The 18,981-nt window shown below is 41.9% G+C and overlaps 1 protein-coding gene across 1 annotated transcript in view; it reads right to left on the minus strand.

The window, feature by feature from the left end:
• The window catches only part of LOC141110295 (leucine-rich glioma-inactivated protein 1-like), a 38,852-nt gene that overhangs the window by 4,596 nt on the left and 15,275 nt on the right, over positions 1–18,981 (minus strand). Inside the window, exons 3-8 of the mRNA XM_073601590.1 lie at positions 13,601–13,672; positions 12,070–12,141; positions 10,727–10,798; positions 9,417–9,488; positions 6,998–7,176; positions 251–415 (exon numbers count right to left, since the gene is read on the minus strand). Of these exons, the coding sequence (XP_073457691.1) occupies positions 251–415; positions 6,998–7,176; positions 9,417–9,488; positions 10,727–10,798; positions 12,070–12,141; positions 13,601–13,672 (632 nt within the window). The remainder of the gene's footprint in view (positions 1–250; positions 416–6,997; positions 7,177–9,416; positions 9,489–10,726; positions 10,799–12,069; positions 12,142–13,600; positions 13,673–18,981) is intronic.

Here is an 18,981-nt window from a genome sequence, read left to right on the forward strand (position 1 = left end):
TCCGAAACCGCAGGACCTCTTAGAAGTCTGTGGGAAATTACAGCAAAACCACGGGTTAGCAGCTTTTTGGCCAAAAAGCGCAGCGGGGATGTGTGAAGCCGCCCTTAGTTTCCCACCAGTCTTCAGGAGGCACTGGAGAGGTAAGGATACACTCCTCTTTAATAACTATGCCTTCCTGGAGTAACTTTAACTCCTTCATGAGGAGCAAAAAAAAAACAATAATACAAAAAACTCTCACTGTAAAAGGTACCTTTGATGCTGTCAAAGTGTCTAAACTGATAGGCCACATAATCCCACTCCAGGAAGGTGCAGCGTCCCTCGAACGGATGTGCGATCACCACGTACTGCTCTGACAGGTACTCGAAGGCCTTCACCGACAAGGATGGAAACTTGAAGGTCCATCTCTGGATAATGTCTACAGAATCAACAGAAAACCCCATATTACTAAAAGGTACAGACTAGAGGTACTAGAGGAAGATTCAGAATTTCAAGTTACATCATGCTAAGTAAAAGGTAATTATTTTTTTGGGGGGGGTGGGGGGGGGTTTAGTACTTGGTTGAGGTTCTAATCTTTTCCCACTTAATCCAAAAAAAAAAAAAAATACAAAATGACACAGTATTAAACCTCTTAGGATTTCCCAGCTGCGGCCATCTTGAGTAAGGGCAGGCGATTCATGTAGCATTTACTTCCTGGCACTCAGATATGCAGGCAGCAGGATGTGCTTAGCTGAGAAAGCCCCTTCCTCCACTTCCCCCAGATGAAAGAAAAAAAAAAATGTGATAAAGGATTCTGGGATGTATGACCTCATTTTGGCCTAGGCCAGAAAGCAGGAAGCAACTGAAGAAGAAATGTAAAAAAAAAAAAAAAAAAAAAAAAAGCTTAAAACAAGTAAATATGATCCACCTTCCCAGCTACTTATTAACACCAGCAGTATAAGGATTAAAAATAGTTGATGATTGGATGAAGGCACATTAAAGATGATCAAATCTTTCTCAAAGAACAATCTCCTTCTAGTACAATGTTACAAATTATTTACTCTCCTGAGCTCTTAGGTCATTAACATTTCTACATTGTGGTGTCCTTTTATGAAACTGAGATCAGCGGCGATCCCGAGTCTCACCGCTGATCTCAGCGCTTTACCAGTTTATGAAACTGAGATAATCAGCGGAGAACATGTTCTCCGCTGATTATCTCAGCACAGTGAGAATTCACAGAAACGGCCAGTTTATGAAGGTGCGATCTCCACACCTCACTGGCGATCTGTGACAGAATTCTCACTTTCTGATTCACCATTTCAGAAGTGGAGAATCAGAGTGAGAAGCCTGAAACTGGCTGATATTCTGGAGAAAGAAAGAAGTCTTTTGACTTCTTTCTTTCACCAAACAGTCAGAGCACATCTTCCCCACCATTACACACCCCAAAACCAGCAGGATAGGAATTTATAGTGTGTGTGTATATATATATATATATATATATATATATATATATATATATATATATATATATATATATATATATATATATATATATATATATGTATGTATGTATGTGTATATATATATATATATATATATATATATATATATATATATAAATATACATCTATATATATATATATATATATATATGTGTATCTATATATAGATATATATATATATATATATATATATATATATATATATATATTTTTTTTTAGATGTTCACGTCTCTGGCTGGGTTCACACTTGTGCGATGCGTGAACCAGCGTGATTCCTGTGCGGGTTTTCACATCGCACCTACATTGACATCTGCGCACCACTGCGGGTGTCAATGTAAAGTTAATGACACCCCCAGATCATTTCACAGATCGCAGTGCGAACTATGTAATGGTGCAGGAATCGGATCGCATGGGTGTTCACACCCATGCGATCCGATTCCAGTGCGGACCAAATAAAGGGTCCTGTACCATTTTGGTGCAAATGCAATATGATTTAGGGCCAGTTCCCACTGCTGCGGTGTCCGAGATCGGATGTGATTCGCACCGCAGTGCAAAATCACATCCGATCTCTGTGCGATGCGATTTCAGCCATACAGATAGTATTGCTAAATTTGCATTGCCCTCGGACCAAACTCTTACAGGACCCTTTTATTGGTCCACAGCAGAATCGGATTGCATGGGTGTTCACACCCATGCGATTCGATTACTGTCCGAGTTTGCAGATCGCACTGCGATATGTGAACTGATTTGGGGGTGTTAACTTTTAGGCCCAGTTCACACTTGCGCGATGCCGGACATCGCACAGGCATCGCATGTTATTTGCAGCACACTGCCATTCACATTACATGCGATGTCTGTGCGGTGCGATATCAGCTGTACAGATAGTATGGCTGATATCGCACCGCATTCGGTGCAAACACGCACAGGACCCTTTTTTCTGTTCGGACCAGAATCGGATCGCATGTGTGTTCACACATATGCGATCCGATTCATGTCCGAACTGTCAGTTCGCAGTGCGATATGCAAGCTGATCTGGGGGTGTCCTTAACAATGTATTGACACTCCCCAGCGATTCGCATATGGCAGTGTGAACTGACATGCGAGTCGGTGCGATGCGGGAACCCGCAGTGGATTCGCAGTGTTCTCGCATCGCACCAGTTTATCAATTTTTATGTTTATCTATAATGAAATATATTTTATTTTAATTTATTAATAAATATTTATACTTGTATACTTTATTAAAATTATTTTTTTAATGATTATAAATGTATTTTGCATTTATATGAATGGTGTATAGCTGCATTACATATGTGCATTACATTCATTTACTATACACCATTCACATTTAAATAGGGACATGTATGATCTTTAAATATTGATAAAAACAATGTTTTTTTTATAATTAGGTTAATGTATATTGTGTAGGGGGAATTTAACTTTATTATTTTATTAATATGTTGGGGAATAATGTGTGCTGATTTGTGTTAAACTTTTGTATTTTATGGTTCCTCATACTGTAATCCCGCTATATCACGCGAGATTACAGTGAGAGGAGCCATTCTCAGGAGTTCCCGGCGTTTGTAGATCGCTCCTCAACTCAACATGAGAAGCGATCTACACACTTTCATAAACAGGCACTCAGAGGAGAGCGATCTCCTCTGAGAATGCCTGAGAACTGAAAAGCGGTATTTTACCGCACTTTCATAAAAGGACACCTGTATTCTTTTAACTTACTGGCTAGTTCAGAATTCCCCTCATTGTTTTTTTGTACATTCCTAAAATATTCTGTGCCTATACCAGCCATTCTCAACCAGGGGTTCCTTCAGAGGTTGATTAGTTCCTAAACTGTAACCAACTGACCTCCCATCTGATGATGCCTGCAGGTTCCACACCACTTGGTAGTTGGCATTCTTCCCGCTGACCACCAACGTAAAGGACATTCTTCCCACTAACCGCCAACAAAAGGGACATTCTTCCCGCTGACCGTTAACGTAAGGGACATTCTTCCCGCTGACCGCCAACGAAAGGGGCATGCTTTCCGCTGACCGCCAATGTAAGGGACATTCTTCCCGCTGACCGCCAACGTAAGGGACATTCTTCCCGCTGACCGCTAACGTAAGGGACATTCTTCCCGCTGACCGCTAACGTAAGGGACATTCTTCCCGCTGACCGCTAACGTAAGGGACATTCTTCCCGCTGACCGCTAACGTAAGGGACATTCTTCCCGCTGACCACCAACGTAAAGGACATTCTTCCCACTAACCGCCAACAAAAGGGACATTCTTCCCGCTGACCGTTAACGTAAGGGACATTCTTCCCGCTGACCGCCAACGAAAGGGGCATTCTTACCGCTGACCGCCAATGTAAGGGACATTCTTCCCGCTGACCGCCAACGTAAGGGACATTCTTCCCGCTGACCGCTAACGTAAGGGACATTCTTCCCGCTGACCGCCAACGAAAGGGGCATTCTTTCCGCTGACCGCCAATGTAAGGGACATTCTTTCCGCTGACCGCCAATGTAAGGAACATTCTTCTCACTGATCACCAATGTAAGGAACATTCTTCCCACTGACCACCAATGTAAGGGGCATTCTTCTCACTGATCACCAATGCAAGGGACATTCCTCCCACTGACCACCAATGTAAGGGACATTCTTCCCGCTGTTCGGCAACGTAAGGGATATTATTCCCACTGACCGCCAACGTAAGGTACATTCTTCCTGCTGACCGCCAACGTAAGGGGCATTCTTTCCGCTGACCGCCAATGTAAAGGACATTCTTCCCGCTGACCGCCAACGTAAGGGACATTCTTCCCACTGACCACCAAGGTAAGGGACATTCTTTCCGCTGACCGCCAATGTAAGGAACATTCTTCTCACTGATCACCAATGTAAGGGACATTCCTCCCACTGACCACCAATGTAAGGGACATTCTTCCCGCTGACCGCCAACGTAAGGGGCATTCTTTCCGCTGACCGCCAACAAAAGGGACATTCTTTCCGCTGACCGCCAACGTAAAGGACATTCTTCCCACTAACCGCCAACAAAAGGGACATTCTTCCCGCTGACCGCCAACATAAGGAACATTCTTCCCGCTGACCGCCAACAAAAGGGACATTCTTTCCGCTGACCGCCAACGTAAGGGACATTCTTCCTGCTGACCGCCAACGTAAGGGACATTCTTCCCGCTGACTGCCAACGTAAGGGACATTCTTCCCGCTGACTGCCAATGTAGGGGCATTCCTTACACTGACCGCCAACATAAGGGACATTCTTCCCACTGACCGCCATCGTAAGGGACATTTTTCCTACTGACCCACTAATGGATTGGATTTAATAGTTTTCGAGTCTCAGAGAACCCCTATTTCAAGGGTCCCTGTGAAGTAAGGAGGCTGAGAGAAAGGCTGGCCTTACACAAGAAGGTACAGCTACACAAGAGAACACATTTTTATGTTCTTTGAGTGAACTGACCTTAACGATTTATCTCAATTTTTATTTTGTATTTACCTCCCAATTTTGCTGAATTTACCACAATTTTGATATTTTACTTTGATGAATTGATCTCTTGTGTTATCGTTTATTTTTGTATGTGATATTATATAAAAAAATACCCACAAAATTTTGCAAGCAACAATTAGTGAACTGACCCCACTGTGCCCAATTCTGGTTACATAAAGATATTGAAAGGGTGAGTCCAAAAAGGGCAAAAATGGTGAAAGGTCTGAGGGATAAAACATATCGAGAGAGACTTCAGGAACGTAATATGTGGAGTCTGGAGGAAAGGAGGGAAAAGTGGTGCTAAGAATGAAACCTTTAAATCTACGAGGGACGTGAATAAGGTTCAGGAGGGCCGAAACCATCAGGAGAAACATTCACATCTAACCTGAGAATGTATTATTTTACTGAAAAAGAGTAGTAGATGCTTGGAGCAGATCTCCAGCAGAGTTATGAGTGAATCAACAGTAAATGATGTAAAAAAATGCTTAGAAAAAAATAGATCTCTAAGAAGTAAGACAAAAGTTAAAAATGAAAAGGCGCACTCTATGGACCGCTTGCTCTTTTTCTGCTGTCACTCCTCCGTGTTTCTATAAAAAGAGATATTTCAGGTTTAGGAGACCCGGTTGGGTTGTACAGTCTCTGGTGTACTCCTAAAGATGAGCAAAACTGACAAGATTTCACTTTGTAGAAATGTCTGTAACCTTTATTGAAGTCAAAGGGGAAAAAGGTGGTTTTAAGGCTACAATGGTCTCCTCTGAGGTTTTCTTTATTTTTGCTGTTTTGATGTTCTGAGTTTTTTTTTTTTTGTTATTTGAGGTTTCTTTAGTCAATGGGGGGGGGGGGGGGGGGGGGGAGGCACAAAATAATTTTGTTCACAGAATTATTTTTTTTGCCTTAATGATTATTATTATTTTTTTTTAGATTTTTTAATCAATGGGGAAAAAGGCATAAAACAATTTGCATACAGATTTTTTTTTTTTTTTTGTTATTTGAGGGCCTTTTAGTCAGTAGGGGAAAGAGGCACAAAATCTGCATACAGATTGTTTTTTTTTGTTTTTCTATTCTATTTGAGTTCTGGCAAATGGTTATATTCTATTTAAATGTATTCTATTCTAAATTTGAATTTCGTAAGATGGTTATATTCTATTTTATATATCTTTTCTATGCAAATGTATTCTATTCTGTTTCTTTTCTTCTATTCTATTCTTTTCCATTCTATTTGAAATTAGAATTTCAGAAGATGGTTATATTCTATTTTATTTCATTCTATTTGAATGAAAATTTCAGAAGACGGTTATATTCTTTGTTTTATTCAATTGTTTTTTTATTTTATCCCTTTATTTTCTATTATATTATTTTGTATTCGATTTGAATTTTGGAAAATGGTTATATTCTATTCTAAATTAGAATTTTGCAAGATAGTTATATTCTATTTTTTTATTCTAATCTTTTCTATTCAAATTTATTCTATTCAAATTTTGGGAAATTGTTATATTCTTTCTAGTCTATTTTTTTTTTCTTTTTTTTTTCTATTCTATTCAAATTTATTCTATTTGAAATTTGAATTTCAGAAGATGGTTATATTTTAATCTATTCTTTTTTTTTTTAATTTTTTTTTTTATTCTATTACATAATTTTCTATTCTGTTTTATCCTCTTCAGAAATTCAAATTTGAAAAGGATTCCAATTCGATTCGGAATTTTGTTTCATTGTTTTGGATTCGTTTAAATTCAGTACTATTGTAATTCGGAAATTTGGATACATCCGAATTTTTTAATAACAAAAAATTCATCCAAATTCGATTTGGAATGAAACAAACTACACATGTCTATCCTGGAGCTTAGCTTTTAAATAAACCAAATCCCTGTGCCCCAAGGCATATCCAGAGCCCAAAAAAAAAGAAGAAAAAAGAAGGTGCAATTTTGCGTCAAAATCAAGTTTGCCGAAATGTTTTGCTCTCTTGTACCTATGGCTATGAGAAGTGTGTGATTTTAGGATAGCAGGTTTCTGCCGGTACTTACTGCCGGTGACGCAGTCAAATTCTTTTTCTGACAATCCAGTCAGGTCCCGCCCCTTCATTTTGCCCGCTTCCTGGCATGGCAGTGGGGGCCAAATGGCAACGTTTTTCCCGGGTCCGTGTACCCAGTGCACCAGCCACTTGATCCGACAGTCGCAGTGTAAGGGGTTTCCACGTAGATCACTGCAGTAGAGGACAGTGTTAGAATTTATTTTTCGATGGGCAGCTACATCAACATATGACTCTATCATTTATTTCAAGGGTATGTCCATGTTTACTGCCTCTGTAAGAGTTTACAGATAGATACACTGTATATGTGTTGCAGTAAGGGTGGCAATGTCTCATGCAACTAGTGAGTGTTAGTGCCCCCCTCCCCCCCCCCCCCCCCCTTTGGACTGGAGGTCATATTCACTTCACAAAGGCAAGGAAATGTCCACCTTATACATCCTGCCAGTGACTCCTCTCCGGGCAGTGATGGTACCAGAGCACCGTCTCCCAATGACACTAAGTCCTATGGTGAGTTCCATCCACAGGCTAGGGTTCCAGGCCAAGTCCTCAAAGATCAGCCCCATGCTGTGACTGAGGACAAAGTACTGGTATTGGTTGCCCAGCCGCCTAGGGAGGCCTATCCCACCATCCAAGACTCTCCATCTCCTGGCCGCCACCACCACTGCTTCCAACTCAAACTTGCTGCTCCTCCTTCCTGAACTCAACATTACTCTGTTACCCCGAAAAGTTCCCTTGCAGTACTCACAGGTCACATGATGCAGTTGAACAAATGGACACTTTACTTGAATTCCAGATAATAGTGTAACAATATATCACATTCTTGGTAAACCTTCAATCTAGTTGCTTTGGTGTACTTCCCCAACTTGAGCCCCGATGTCCCCTACAGTCCATATAGGAAATAGTCCAAATCTTTCACCCATTCAAAGGTCCCTCTCAGGAGCACACTGTTTAGTAGATCTCCAGCTACATCCTTACATGTGTAGTACTCAAGCCCCAACAACTCCCTTACTCTCCGCGCTTCCACCCGTTTATATCTCCCCCTGCCAGACTAGACATAAAGTCAGCCAGACAGGCGGAAGCACACTGCAGCAAATCAGTTGACCTGCCCAGATGTGGGTGACTATTCCTCATGACACTAGTGTGGGAGACTACAGTAATGGGCATCCAGAATGCTGCTCTGCCACCCGACCCATGTACAGTGTGTTGTACGACCTCAGCCAGTGCTTCTCTACTGGCCACGCCCCCTGACATGTTTTGCCCTATCCACCAAAGCTTATTTATAGAGGTCTGTAATCTAGGGTCTCTATGACTTGGCCCCGTGGGTGTGGCGAAATGCGTTGGGTCAGTGGGGAACAACTGTCTGAGGCCTTACTCTACATGGGTCGGGCAAGAGAGTGGCATTCTGGATGCCCATTATTGTTGTTGCCAGATGAGACTATTTGAACCCCTATAACCTGAGGACCAAGGGGAAAGAGGACACACTCATGCTTGGAGCAGCACTGCAAAGTTCCTTCAAGTCATAGTGTGGGTGACTTTGCTCATGTAACTAGTGTGGGTGATGGTGCCTCATTTAACTAGTGAGGATGACTAAACCTGTTAAAAAACTGTCCCAATATAATCACACCACCATCCCCAATGATTTAGAACAGTGGTCGCCAACCTTTCAAACCTCACGGACCACTAACGTCACAATTTTTAATCCCGAGGACCACTAACATGAATTTTCTATGCCTTACTTTATACACACAATGCTCCGCTCTCTGCCCCCCTCACCCTGGATCACACTGCTGCCTTACACAGACTCATCATTGGATCTCACTTCCTTATCCAGCCATGTGCTCGAGCTCTGAGTTCCCTCCCACAGTCTGTGATCAGCGCTTCCATTGCAAGTCCCCTCCTCCTTCACCTACCGCTCTGCGCTCTACTCCCATCACCTCCCTGTGAGTATATATCTGCCACAATGGTTTTTTTTTTGTGGAAGAACCTCTGGGAACCACCAAACTTTTCTCGTGGACCATCAGTGGTCCACAGATCACAGGTTGGCGACCGCTGCTTTAGAAGGCGCAGAGTTGGAACCTGTCTACGATGCAGTACTGCCAAGTCTGATATGTTTTCAGGCCCTGGGGGCTTTAGGCATGAGCAGTTGAGGTGGAGGAAGACCTCAGCAGTGTTATAGTCCAATGAGCCAGCAGGAGGCACACAAATTCAAAGTATAAGCTATACGGCCATACAACACACGGCTCCAAACTAACCAGAAAACCAACAAAATAAGAACATTCAACTGAGATAACTACAAAAAAAAAATCAGCATTTACTAAAGACTAACGTCCAGCAGAAACCTGCCCATCCCTGGAAACTTTATACTTGTCTTTGTTCTGTAAAGGAAATAAATGTCTGCTACTGTATATACTTACATGTGTTTTAAGGCTGTCAGGGGCCTAAACATCCCACTCGGAAGAGACTCCAGATGATTATTAGCCAAACTCCTAAGACATTTAGGAAAAGGAAAAAAGAAAAAAAAACATAAAATTTGTTTCATCCAGACAACAAAAGGTTTGAAAAAGCTAGTTCAGGACAGAAAATGGCATTTATTAATAGCTAATATAATGGGAGCCGGAAAAATCTATTGCCAGTTTTATTACAATTCATGGCCTAACCTAGGCAAACCCCCTCCAAATAGTTGAGTCCAGGGGGCTTCCAGTGAAGGATATTGCTAATGTATCACCACAAGACTAAAAGGCAAAATTATCTAAAATGTCTTTGTATAACAGTTTGGTGAAGACCCTTTTCTGTTACACCATGACTGTTCCCCTGTGTACAAAGCCACCTCCATAAAGACATGGTTTGACCAGTTTGGGGTGGAGGAACTCGAGAGTCTCGCATAGTGCCCTGACCTCAACCCTACTGAACACCTTTGCAATGAAAAGGAATGAGTCAGGTCTTCTCAACCAACATCTCCATAAAGACATGATTTGACCAGTTTGGGGTGGAGGAACTCTAGTGTCCTCCACAGAGCCCTGACCTCCACCATACTGAACACCTTTGCGATGAACTGGAATGAGTCAGGTCTTCTCAACCAACATCTCTATAAAGATATGATTTGACCAGTTTGGCAGGGAGGAACTTGAGTGTCCTGTAGAGAGCCATGACTTCAACCCTACTTAACACCTTTGAGATGAATTGGAATGAGTCAGGTCTTCTCAACCAACATCTCCATAAAAACATGGTTTGACCAGTTTGGTGTAGAGGAACTCAAGTGCCCTTTTCAGAGCCCTGACCTCAATCCTACTGAACACCTTTGGGATGAATAGGAATGCCAATTTGTGAGCCAGGTCTTCACATCCAACATCAGTACCTGACCTCACAAATTCCTCATACACGCCAAAAATATTGTGGAAATGTTTGCAAGAAGTGGGGTCCATAAAAGCATGGTTTGTCCAAATGGAACAACTCTTGGTCTCATATGTCCTGCGCTGACCTCATCCCTACTGAACACCTTTGGGAGGAATTGGAATGCCAATTGTGAGCCAGGTCTTCTCATTCAGTACCTGACTTCACGAATGACCCTCCAAAATCTTGTTGAACATCTTTTCAGAAGAACTAGAACTCCATATTAACGACCATGGTGTTGGAATTGGATGTCCAAACTCTCATATAGTTGTGATGGTCAGATGTCCATAAAGTGTTGGCCATATAGTTTATATATTTTTTTTAATGTACTCACAGATGGATCAGAGACCGCAATCCACGAAACGCATTTCTAGAAATTGATTTGATATTGTTGTTTTCGATGAACCTAAAAAGTAAATAAAAACATTTTACTCAAATCTAAACAGTAGACTGCACATTGTTTCTGAACTTTGGTAATATTCTTGGCCAAAAACTTGATGAAGAAAAGAGTCTAGTTAGTCATGGGGGGGGGGGGTTAAAGATTATCAAAATTGAGAGATTTAATTTTCTCAAAATTTTGGAGAAAATTGGGCAATTTTTGAAAAATCTCCCCAATTCTGAGGAATGCAATTGAACCTTTGGAAAAGCCAAATTAAGGTGCACTGGGTTTTAAATGTCTCCTGAGGGATACAGAAGCTCCTTTCACATATGCTGTTTCTCGACCCCAAACTCGCTCATCTATGTCTTTATGGACCTTGCTTTGTGCACTGGTTCAAATCATTTGGTGAAGGGGGGATTATGGTGGGGGGGTTGTTTTTCAGGGGTTAAGCTTGGCCCCTTAGTTCCAGTGAAGGGAACTCTTAAGGTGTCAGCATACCAAGACATTTTGGACAATTTCATGCTCCCAACTTTGTGGGAACAGTTTGGGGATCTCCCCTTCCTGTTCCAACATGACTGCCCACCAGTGCACAAAGCAAGGTCCATAAAGACATGGCTGAGCGAGTTTGGGGTGGAGGAACTTGACTGGCCTGCACAGAGTCCTGACTTCAACCATCATCCGTGCCTGACCTCATAAATGCTCTTCTGGAAGAATGGTCAAAAATTCCCATAGACGCACTCCTAAACCTTGCGGACGGCCTTCCCAGAAGAGTTGATGTTGTTATAGCTGCAAAAGGTGAGCCAACCTTTCTAAACAAGGGGCCAGTTTACTGTCCTGCAGATTTTAGGGAGGGCCAGACTGTTGCTATCGGAAGTACACAATTCCCACCATTGGTATCAGTGGGATAAATAGTGTCCCATCACTGGCATCATCGGGAGGAATTGCACCCCATCATTGGGACTCATTGTTGGTGTAATTGGGAGGAATTATGGCCCATCATTGATGTCATTGGGAGGAAGAATGTCTAATCATTGGGAAGAATTGTGCCCCATCATTGGCGTCATTCAGAGTAATTGTGGCCCATCATTGGGAGGAATTGTGCCCAATCATTGATGCAATTGGTAGGAATTGTGCCCTTCATTGGTGTCAATTAACAAAATAGTGTCCCAGGGGCCAGATAAAAGCAAACGGTCACGCCCGGCCCGCAGTTTGGAGACCACTGGCTTAGACCGTAACCTGGTCCAGGCAGAGTTCCCTACTCCTCCTACAATACATCTTCTACTGTCTGCACCACTTACAAATATTCCAAATGCTTCAGTTTTGAAAAGGCGTCATCTGCGATCACATCGAAGGAGCAGGAGGTGAACAACCTACAAAAAGAGAAATCTGAGATGTGAGGATCGGGAAGTACCCAGAGAAGGGGAACTATAGACAATCATCACCAGAGTCTATATAGAGGGTCCAGAAGGGATGTAAAGGGGAAACATTATATACAGTTGGATCATCTTGTGCTGCAATACAATAAACAGGTGATTGGTGAGCATTTAAGTCTATGGTTTGGGGGGGGGGGGGGGTGTTAAACCTTTATACCAGACAGAGGAAGGAGCAGAGTCCTCCAGGAGAGGAGAGTATTTCAGGAGAGGAGAGTTATAGAGGAAGGAGCAGAGTCCTCCAGCAGTACAGAGTATTTCAGGAGAGGAGAGTTATAGAGGAAGGAGCAGAGTCCTCCAGCAGTGCAGAGTATTTCAGGAGAGGAGTCTTCCAGCAGTGCAGAGTATTTCAGGAGAGGAGAATTATAGAGGAAGGAGCAGAGTATTTCAGGAGAGGAGAGTTATAGAGGAAGGAGAGGAGTCCTCCAGCAGTGCAGAGTATTTCAGGAGAGGAGATAACCCCTTACACAGTGCAGAGTATTTCAGGAGACAAGAGTTATAGAGGAAGGAGAGGAGTCCTCCAGCAGTGCAGAGTATTTCAGGAGAGGAGAGTTTATAGAGGAAGGAGCAGAGTCCTCCAGCAGTGCAGAGTATTTCAGGAGAGGAGAGTTATAGAGGAAGGAGAGGAGTCATCCAGCAGTGCAGAGTATTTCAGGAGAGGAGAGTTATAGAGGAAGGAGCAGAGTCCTCCAGCAGTGCAGAGTATTTCAGGAGGGGAGAGTTATAGAGGAAGGAGCAGAGTCCTCCAGCAGTGCAGAGTATTTCAGGAGAGGAGAGTTATAGAGGAAGGAGCAGAGTCCTCCAGCAGTGCAGAGTATTTCAGGAGAGGAGAGTTACAGAGGAAGGAGCAGAGTCCTCCAGCAGTGCAGAGTATTTCAGGAGAGGAGAGTTATAGAGGAAGGAGCAGAGTCCTCCAGCAGTGCAGAGTATTTCAGGAGAGGAGAGTTATAGAGGAAGGAGCAGAGTCCTCCAGCAGTGCAGAGTATTTCAGGAGAGGAGAGTTATAGAGGAAGGAGCAGAGTCCTCCAGCAGAGCAGAGTATTTCAGGAGAGGAGAGTTATAGAGGAAGGAGAGGAGTCCTTACTTTCGATTCTTCATAAACCCAACAAAAGTTCAAGTAAAATTTGTCAGAAAGCACAGAATTACAAAATCATCGGCTTTTCTACTGAATTATAAATGTATTTTGAAAAAAAATGATTCTCCACACACCCATCACACAAATTAAAAGCACATTCTGTACTTTGGCTTATTACAAAAATCATTAAAAAAACATTTATCTGTAACATGAAAATGAACGCTGCCATAGAGAACTGCGGAGCTGGAAGATCGGAATACGTTTTGTGAGTAATGAGTAATTATACGATGACTAATTAGTTCTAATGGTAATAATAATACTTACAGGATCTGCATTGTCTGAGAAGGTGCAAAGCTGTCAGCGGGGATGCTGGTGAAGCCGCATCTGAGGAACGAACTGAAATAGAACAGAATGAGAACGATTGGATGGATCCGGGGCACAGACCTGAGATGGCTCCGCACACAGACATTAACCACTTAAGGACCGAGCCTCTTTCTGAGATTTGTTGTTTACAAGTTAAAAACAGGTTTTTTTTGCTAGAAAATTACGTTAAACCCTCAAACATTATATATTTGTTTTCTAACACCCAGAGAATAAAATGGCGGTCATTGCAAAACTTTCTGTCACACCGTATTTGCGCAGCGGTCTTACAAGCGCGCTTTTTTTGGAAAAAATACACTTTTTTAAATTAAAAAAATAAGACAACAGTAAAGTTAGCTCATTTTTTTTATATCGTGAAAGATAATGTTACGCCGAGTAAATTGATACCCAACATGCCACGCTTCAAAATTGCTCCCGCTCGTGGAATGGCGACAAACTTTTACCCTTAAAAATCTCCAATTTAAAAAATTCTACAGGTTGCATGTTTTGCGTTACAGAGGAGGTCTAGGGCTAGAATTATCGCTCTCGCTCTACCGATCGCGGAGATACCTCACATGTGTGGTTTGAACACCGTTTTCATATGCGGGCGCTACTCGCGTATGCGTTCGATACTGCACGCGAGCTCGGCAGGACGGGGCGCGTTTAAATTTTTTTTTTTCTTATATATTTTACCTTTTATTTTTACACTGTTTTTAAAAAAAAGAAAAAATTGTGTCACTTTTATTCCTATTACAAGGAATGTAAACATCCTTTGTAATAGAAAAAAAGCATGACAGGTCCTCCTAAATATGAGATCTGGGGGGTCAAAAAGTCCTCACATCTCATATTTACACTAAAATGCAATAAAATAAAAAAATAAGCTATGGGCGGAAGTGACGTTTTGACGTCGCTTCCGCCCTGCAATGATATGGAGACAGGTGGGGGCCATCTTCTCCTCACTCGTCTCCATATCCAGCCAGCAGAAGGACGATGGCCCCGGTAAGCGGTGGAGGACATGAGAGCGCGGCAGGAGGGGGGGGGACCCATTTTGCGTGCCGCTAAAAGTGATCTCGTGGTGAATCCGCCGCAGAGACCACTGTTATCGGAAACTGGACCGCCAGCCGTGGAAGACGATACAGGGGTTATGGTAGCTAGCCGCTGCCATAACAATAATATTCCTCTTCAAAGTTAGGACGTATAGCGGCGTGCGGCGGTCCGGAAGTGGTTAAGATGGTTACAGAATCACTGCACAAGCAACAACAGAGAAACTACTGTAAAGTAGAATATTACTATATAATAATACTACACACACATATACATATACACAGTCAGGTCCATAAATATTGGGACATCAACACAATTCTAATCTTTTCGGCTCTATACACCACCACAATGGATTTGAAATGAATAAGATGTGTTTTACCTGCAGACTTTCAGCTTTAATTTGAGGGTATTTACATCCAAATCAGGTGAACGGTGGAGGAATTACAACAGTTTGTATATGTGCCTCCCACTTTTTAAGCTACCAAAAGTAATGGGACAGATTAACAATCATCCATCAAACTTTCACTTTTTAATACTTGGTTGCAAATCCTTTGCAGTCAATTACAGCCTGAAGTCCGGAACACATAGACATCACCAGACGTTGGGTTTCATCCCTGGTGATGCTCTGCCAGGCCTCTACTGCAACTGTCTTCAGTTCCTGCTTGTTCTTGGGGCATTTTCCCTTCAGTTTTGTCTTCAGCAAGTGAAATGCATGCTCAATCGGATTCAGGTCAGGTGATTGACTTGGCCATTGCATAACATTCCACTTCTTTCCCTTAAAAAAAACTCTTTGGTTGCTTTCGCAGTATGCTTCGGGTCATTGTCCATCTGCACTGTGAAGCTCCGTCCAATGAGTTCTGAAGCATTTTGCTGAATATGAGCAGATAATATTGTCCGAAACACTTCAGAATTCATCCTGCTGCTTTTGTCAGCAGTCACATCATCAATAAATACAAGAGAACCAGTTCCATTGGCAGCCATACATGCCCTCGCCATGACACTACCACCACCATGCTTCACTGATGAGGTGGTATGCTTTGGATCATGAGCAGTTCCTTTCCTTCTCCATACTCTTTTCTTCCCATCTCTCTGGTACAAGTTGATCTTGGTCTCATCTGTCCATAGGATGTTGTTCCAGAACTGTGAAGGCTTTTTTAGATGTTGTTTGTCAAACTCTAATCTGGCCTTCCTGTGTTTGAGGCTCACCAATGGTTTACATCTTGTGGTGAACCCTCTGTATTCACTCTGGTGAAGTCTTCTCTTGATTGTTGACACACATACACCTACCTCCTGGAGAGTGTTCTTCATCTGGCCAACTGTTGTGAAGGGTGTTTTCTTCACCAGGGAAAGAATCCTTCGGTCATCCACCACAGTTGTTTTCCGTGGTCTTCTGGGTTTTTTGGTGTTGCTGAGCTCACCGGTGCGTTCTTTCTTTTTAAGGATGTTCCAAACAGTTGATTTGGCCACACCTAATGTTTTTGCTATCTCTCTGAAGGGTTTGTTTGGTTTTTTCAGCCTAATGATGGCTTGCTTCACTGATAGTGACAGCTCTTTGGATCTCATATTGAGAGTTGACAGCAACAGATTCCAAATGCAAATAGCACACTTGAAATGAACTCTGGACCTTTTATCTGCTCCTTGTAAATGGGATAATGAGGGAATAACACACACCTGGCCATGGAACAGCTGAGCAGCCAATTGTCCCATTACTTTTGGTCCCTTAAAAAGTGGGAGGCACATATACAAACTGTTGTAATTCCTACACCATTCACCTGATTCGGATGTAAATACCCTCAAATTAAAGCTGAAAGTCTGCAGTTAAAGCACATCTTGTTCATTTCATTTCAAATACATTGTGGTCTGTCTGCTTTTCCTCCTTCACTGTCCATTCACAGGCTGGAGGGATAAGACCCGTGGTACTGAGCTGCAGGTCTCCTCCCCTGTTAGACAGGACTATGCTATGCGGTGGAGCTGTGTATATCTCATGGCAGGAGGGACAGAAATGCAAATCCTTTATCAGATCAAACAGATCCAGAGTTTATCTGTTCATTTAGCTGTTTGCCTGGAGTTTAGTTTTAACCCAGGTAGCCATCTCGTTCCTTGCTCTTTAGATGACCACTAGAGGGAGAACTTACCAAAAATATGGAACAGCAAAGTAAAAATATAAGTTGAGTCAACAGTTTCCTTCTAGTAAATGCTGCAGTGATACATAAAAGTAATGGTATACATTTTTAATATCTATTTATTAAAAGGTGCTATGTGCTCGAGGGCTTCATGTAACCTTGAAGATATCCATAGTGGGAACAGTAGATACTTCAAGAGTCTGAAGAAGAAAGGTAATATGTGATACGCAAGGAATGGATCATTCAGCAACCTTCATAATACATTTTTTTTTCCACGAAAAGCTTCTAATGATCCAACGTTTTAGATTGATATTAACCTCTTTTAGATTGATATTAACCTCCACGCCTTTCTATTACCAGGAAATAATAATAATAAAAAAAAAATAATAAAAATCGGATTCTTTCTTTTTCGAATCATCTTCAGTTTTTAGGCGAGTTTTGTTCTTAGCGTTACCATGGTAACCCGAGTGCGGGGATTGGGTTCAGTCTCTTTGAAGCGATGGTGTTTGTCTAATTCCATTGTCTATAGAAAAAAAAAAAAAGAAGGCGATTCACCCACTTATCTACGGAGCGCAAATCGCAGTACAACGCCCGGAGAGAACGCTTGTGATAAGATATGAAGATTGTAGCGCGTCACTGCAGATGTGGCCGTCGTACAATGATCCTTCCATGCCCAGGGGAAGCGGAGCAATAATTCGTACTATTAAAGGGGGGAAAAAAAATTACTGTATCTATATATATATATATATATATATATATATATATATATATATATATATAAAAAAAATATATATATATATATATATATATATATATATATATATATATATATATATATATATATATATATATATATATATATATATATATATATATATATATATATATATATATATATAATAAAATATATATATCTAAAATATATATATAAAATATATCCTTCCCTCAGCCAGGGCATTAAAAATTAGTCATGGATGGGTCTTCCAGCATGACAATGACCCAAAACACATGGCTAAGGCAACAAAGGAGTGGCTCAAGAAGAAGCACATTAAGGTCCTGGAGTGGCCTAGCCAGTCTCCAGACCTTAATCCTATAGAAAATATGTGGAGGGAGCTGAAGGTTCGAGTTGCCAAACGTCAGCCTGGAAACCTTAATGACTTGGAGAGGATCTGCAAAGAGGACAAAATCCCTCCTGAGATGTGTACAAACCTGGAGGCCAACTCCAAGAAACGTCCGACCTCTGTGATCGCCAACAAGGGTTTTGCAACCAAGTACTACCGGTAAGTCATGTTTTGCAAAGGGGTCAAATACTTTTTTCACTCATTAAAATGCAAATCAATTTATAACTTTTTTGAAATGTGTTTTTCTGGATATTTTTGGTATTATTCCGTCTCTCTCACTGTTAAAATAAACCGCAACCATTATAATTATAGACCGATCATTTCTTTGTTAATGGGCAAACGTACAAAATCAGCAGGGGGTCAAATACGTTTTTTTCCCCCTCACTATATATATATATATATATATATATATATATATATATATATATATATATACATACATACAGTGGGGATGGAAAGTATTCAGACCCCCTTACATTTTTCACTCTTTGTTATATTGCAGCCATTTGCTAAAATCATTTAAGTTCATTTTTTCCTCATTAATGTACACACAGCACCCCATATTGTACACACAGCCCCCCATATTATACACACGGCACCCCATATTGTACACACAGCACCCCATATTGTACACACAGCTCCCCATATTGTACACACAGCACTCCATATTGTACACACAGCCCCCCATATTGTACACACGGCACCCCATATTGTACACACGGCCCCCCATATTGTACACACGGCCCCCCATATTGTACACACGGCACCCCATATTGTACACACGGCACTCCATATTGTACACACGGCCCCCCATATTGTACACACGGCCCCCCATATTGTACACACGGCGCCCCATATTGTACACACGGCGCCCCATATTGTACACACGGCGCCCCATATTGTACACACGGCGCCCCATATTGTACACACAGCCCCCCATATTGTACACACAGCCCCCCATATTGTACACACAGCGCCCCATATTGTACACACAGCGCCCCATATTGTACACACAGCCCCCCATATTGTACACACAGCCCCCCATATTGTACACACA

This window comes from Aquarana catesbeiana, linkage group LG10 (assembly GCF_042186555.1).
Source record: "Aquarana catesbeiana isolate 2022-GZ linkage group LG10, ASM4218655v1, whole genome shotgun sequence".
Taxonomy (NCBI): domain Eukaryota; kingdom Metazoa; phylum Chordata; class Amphibia; order Anura; family Ranidae; genus Aquarana; species Aquarana catesbeiana.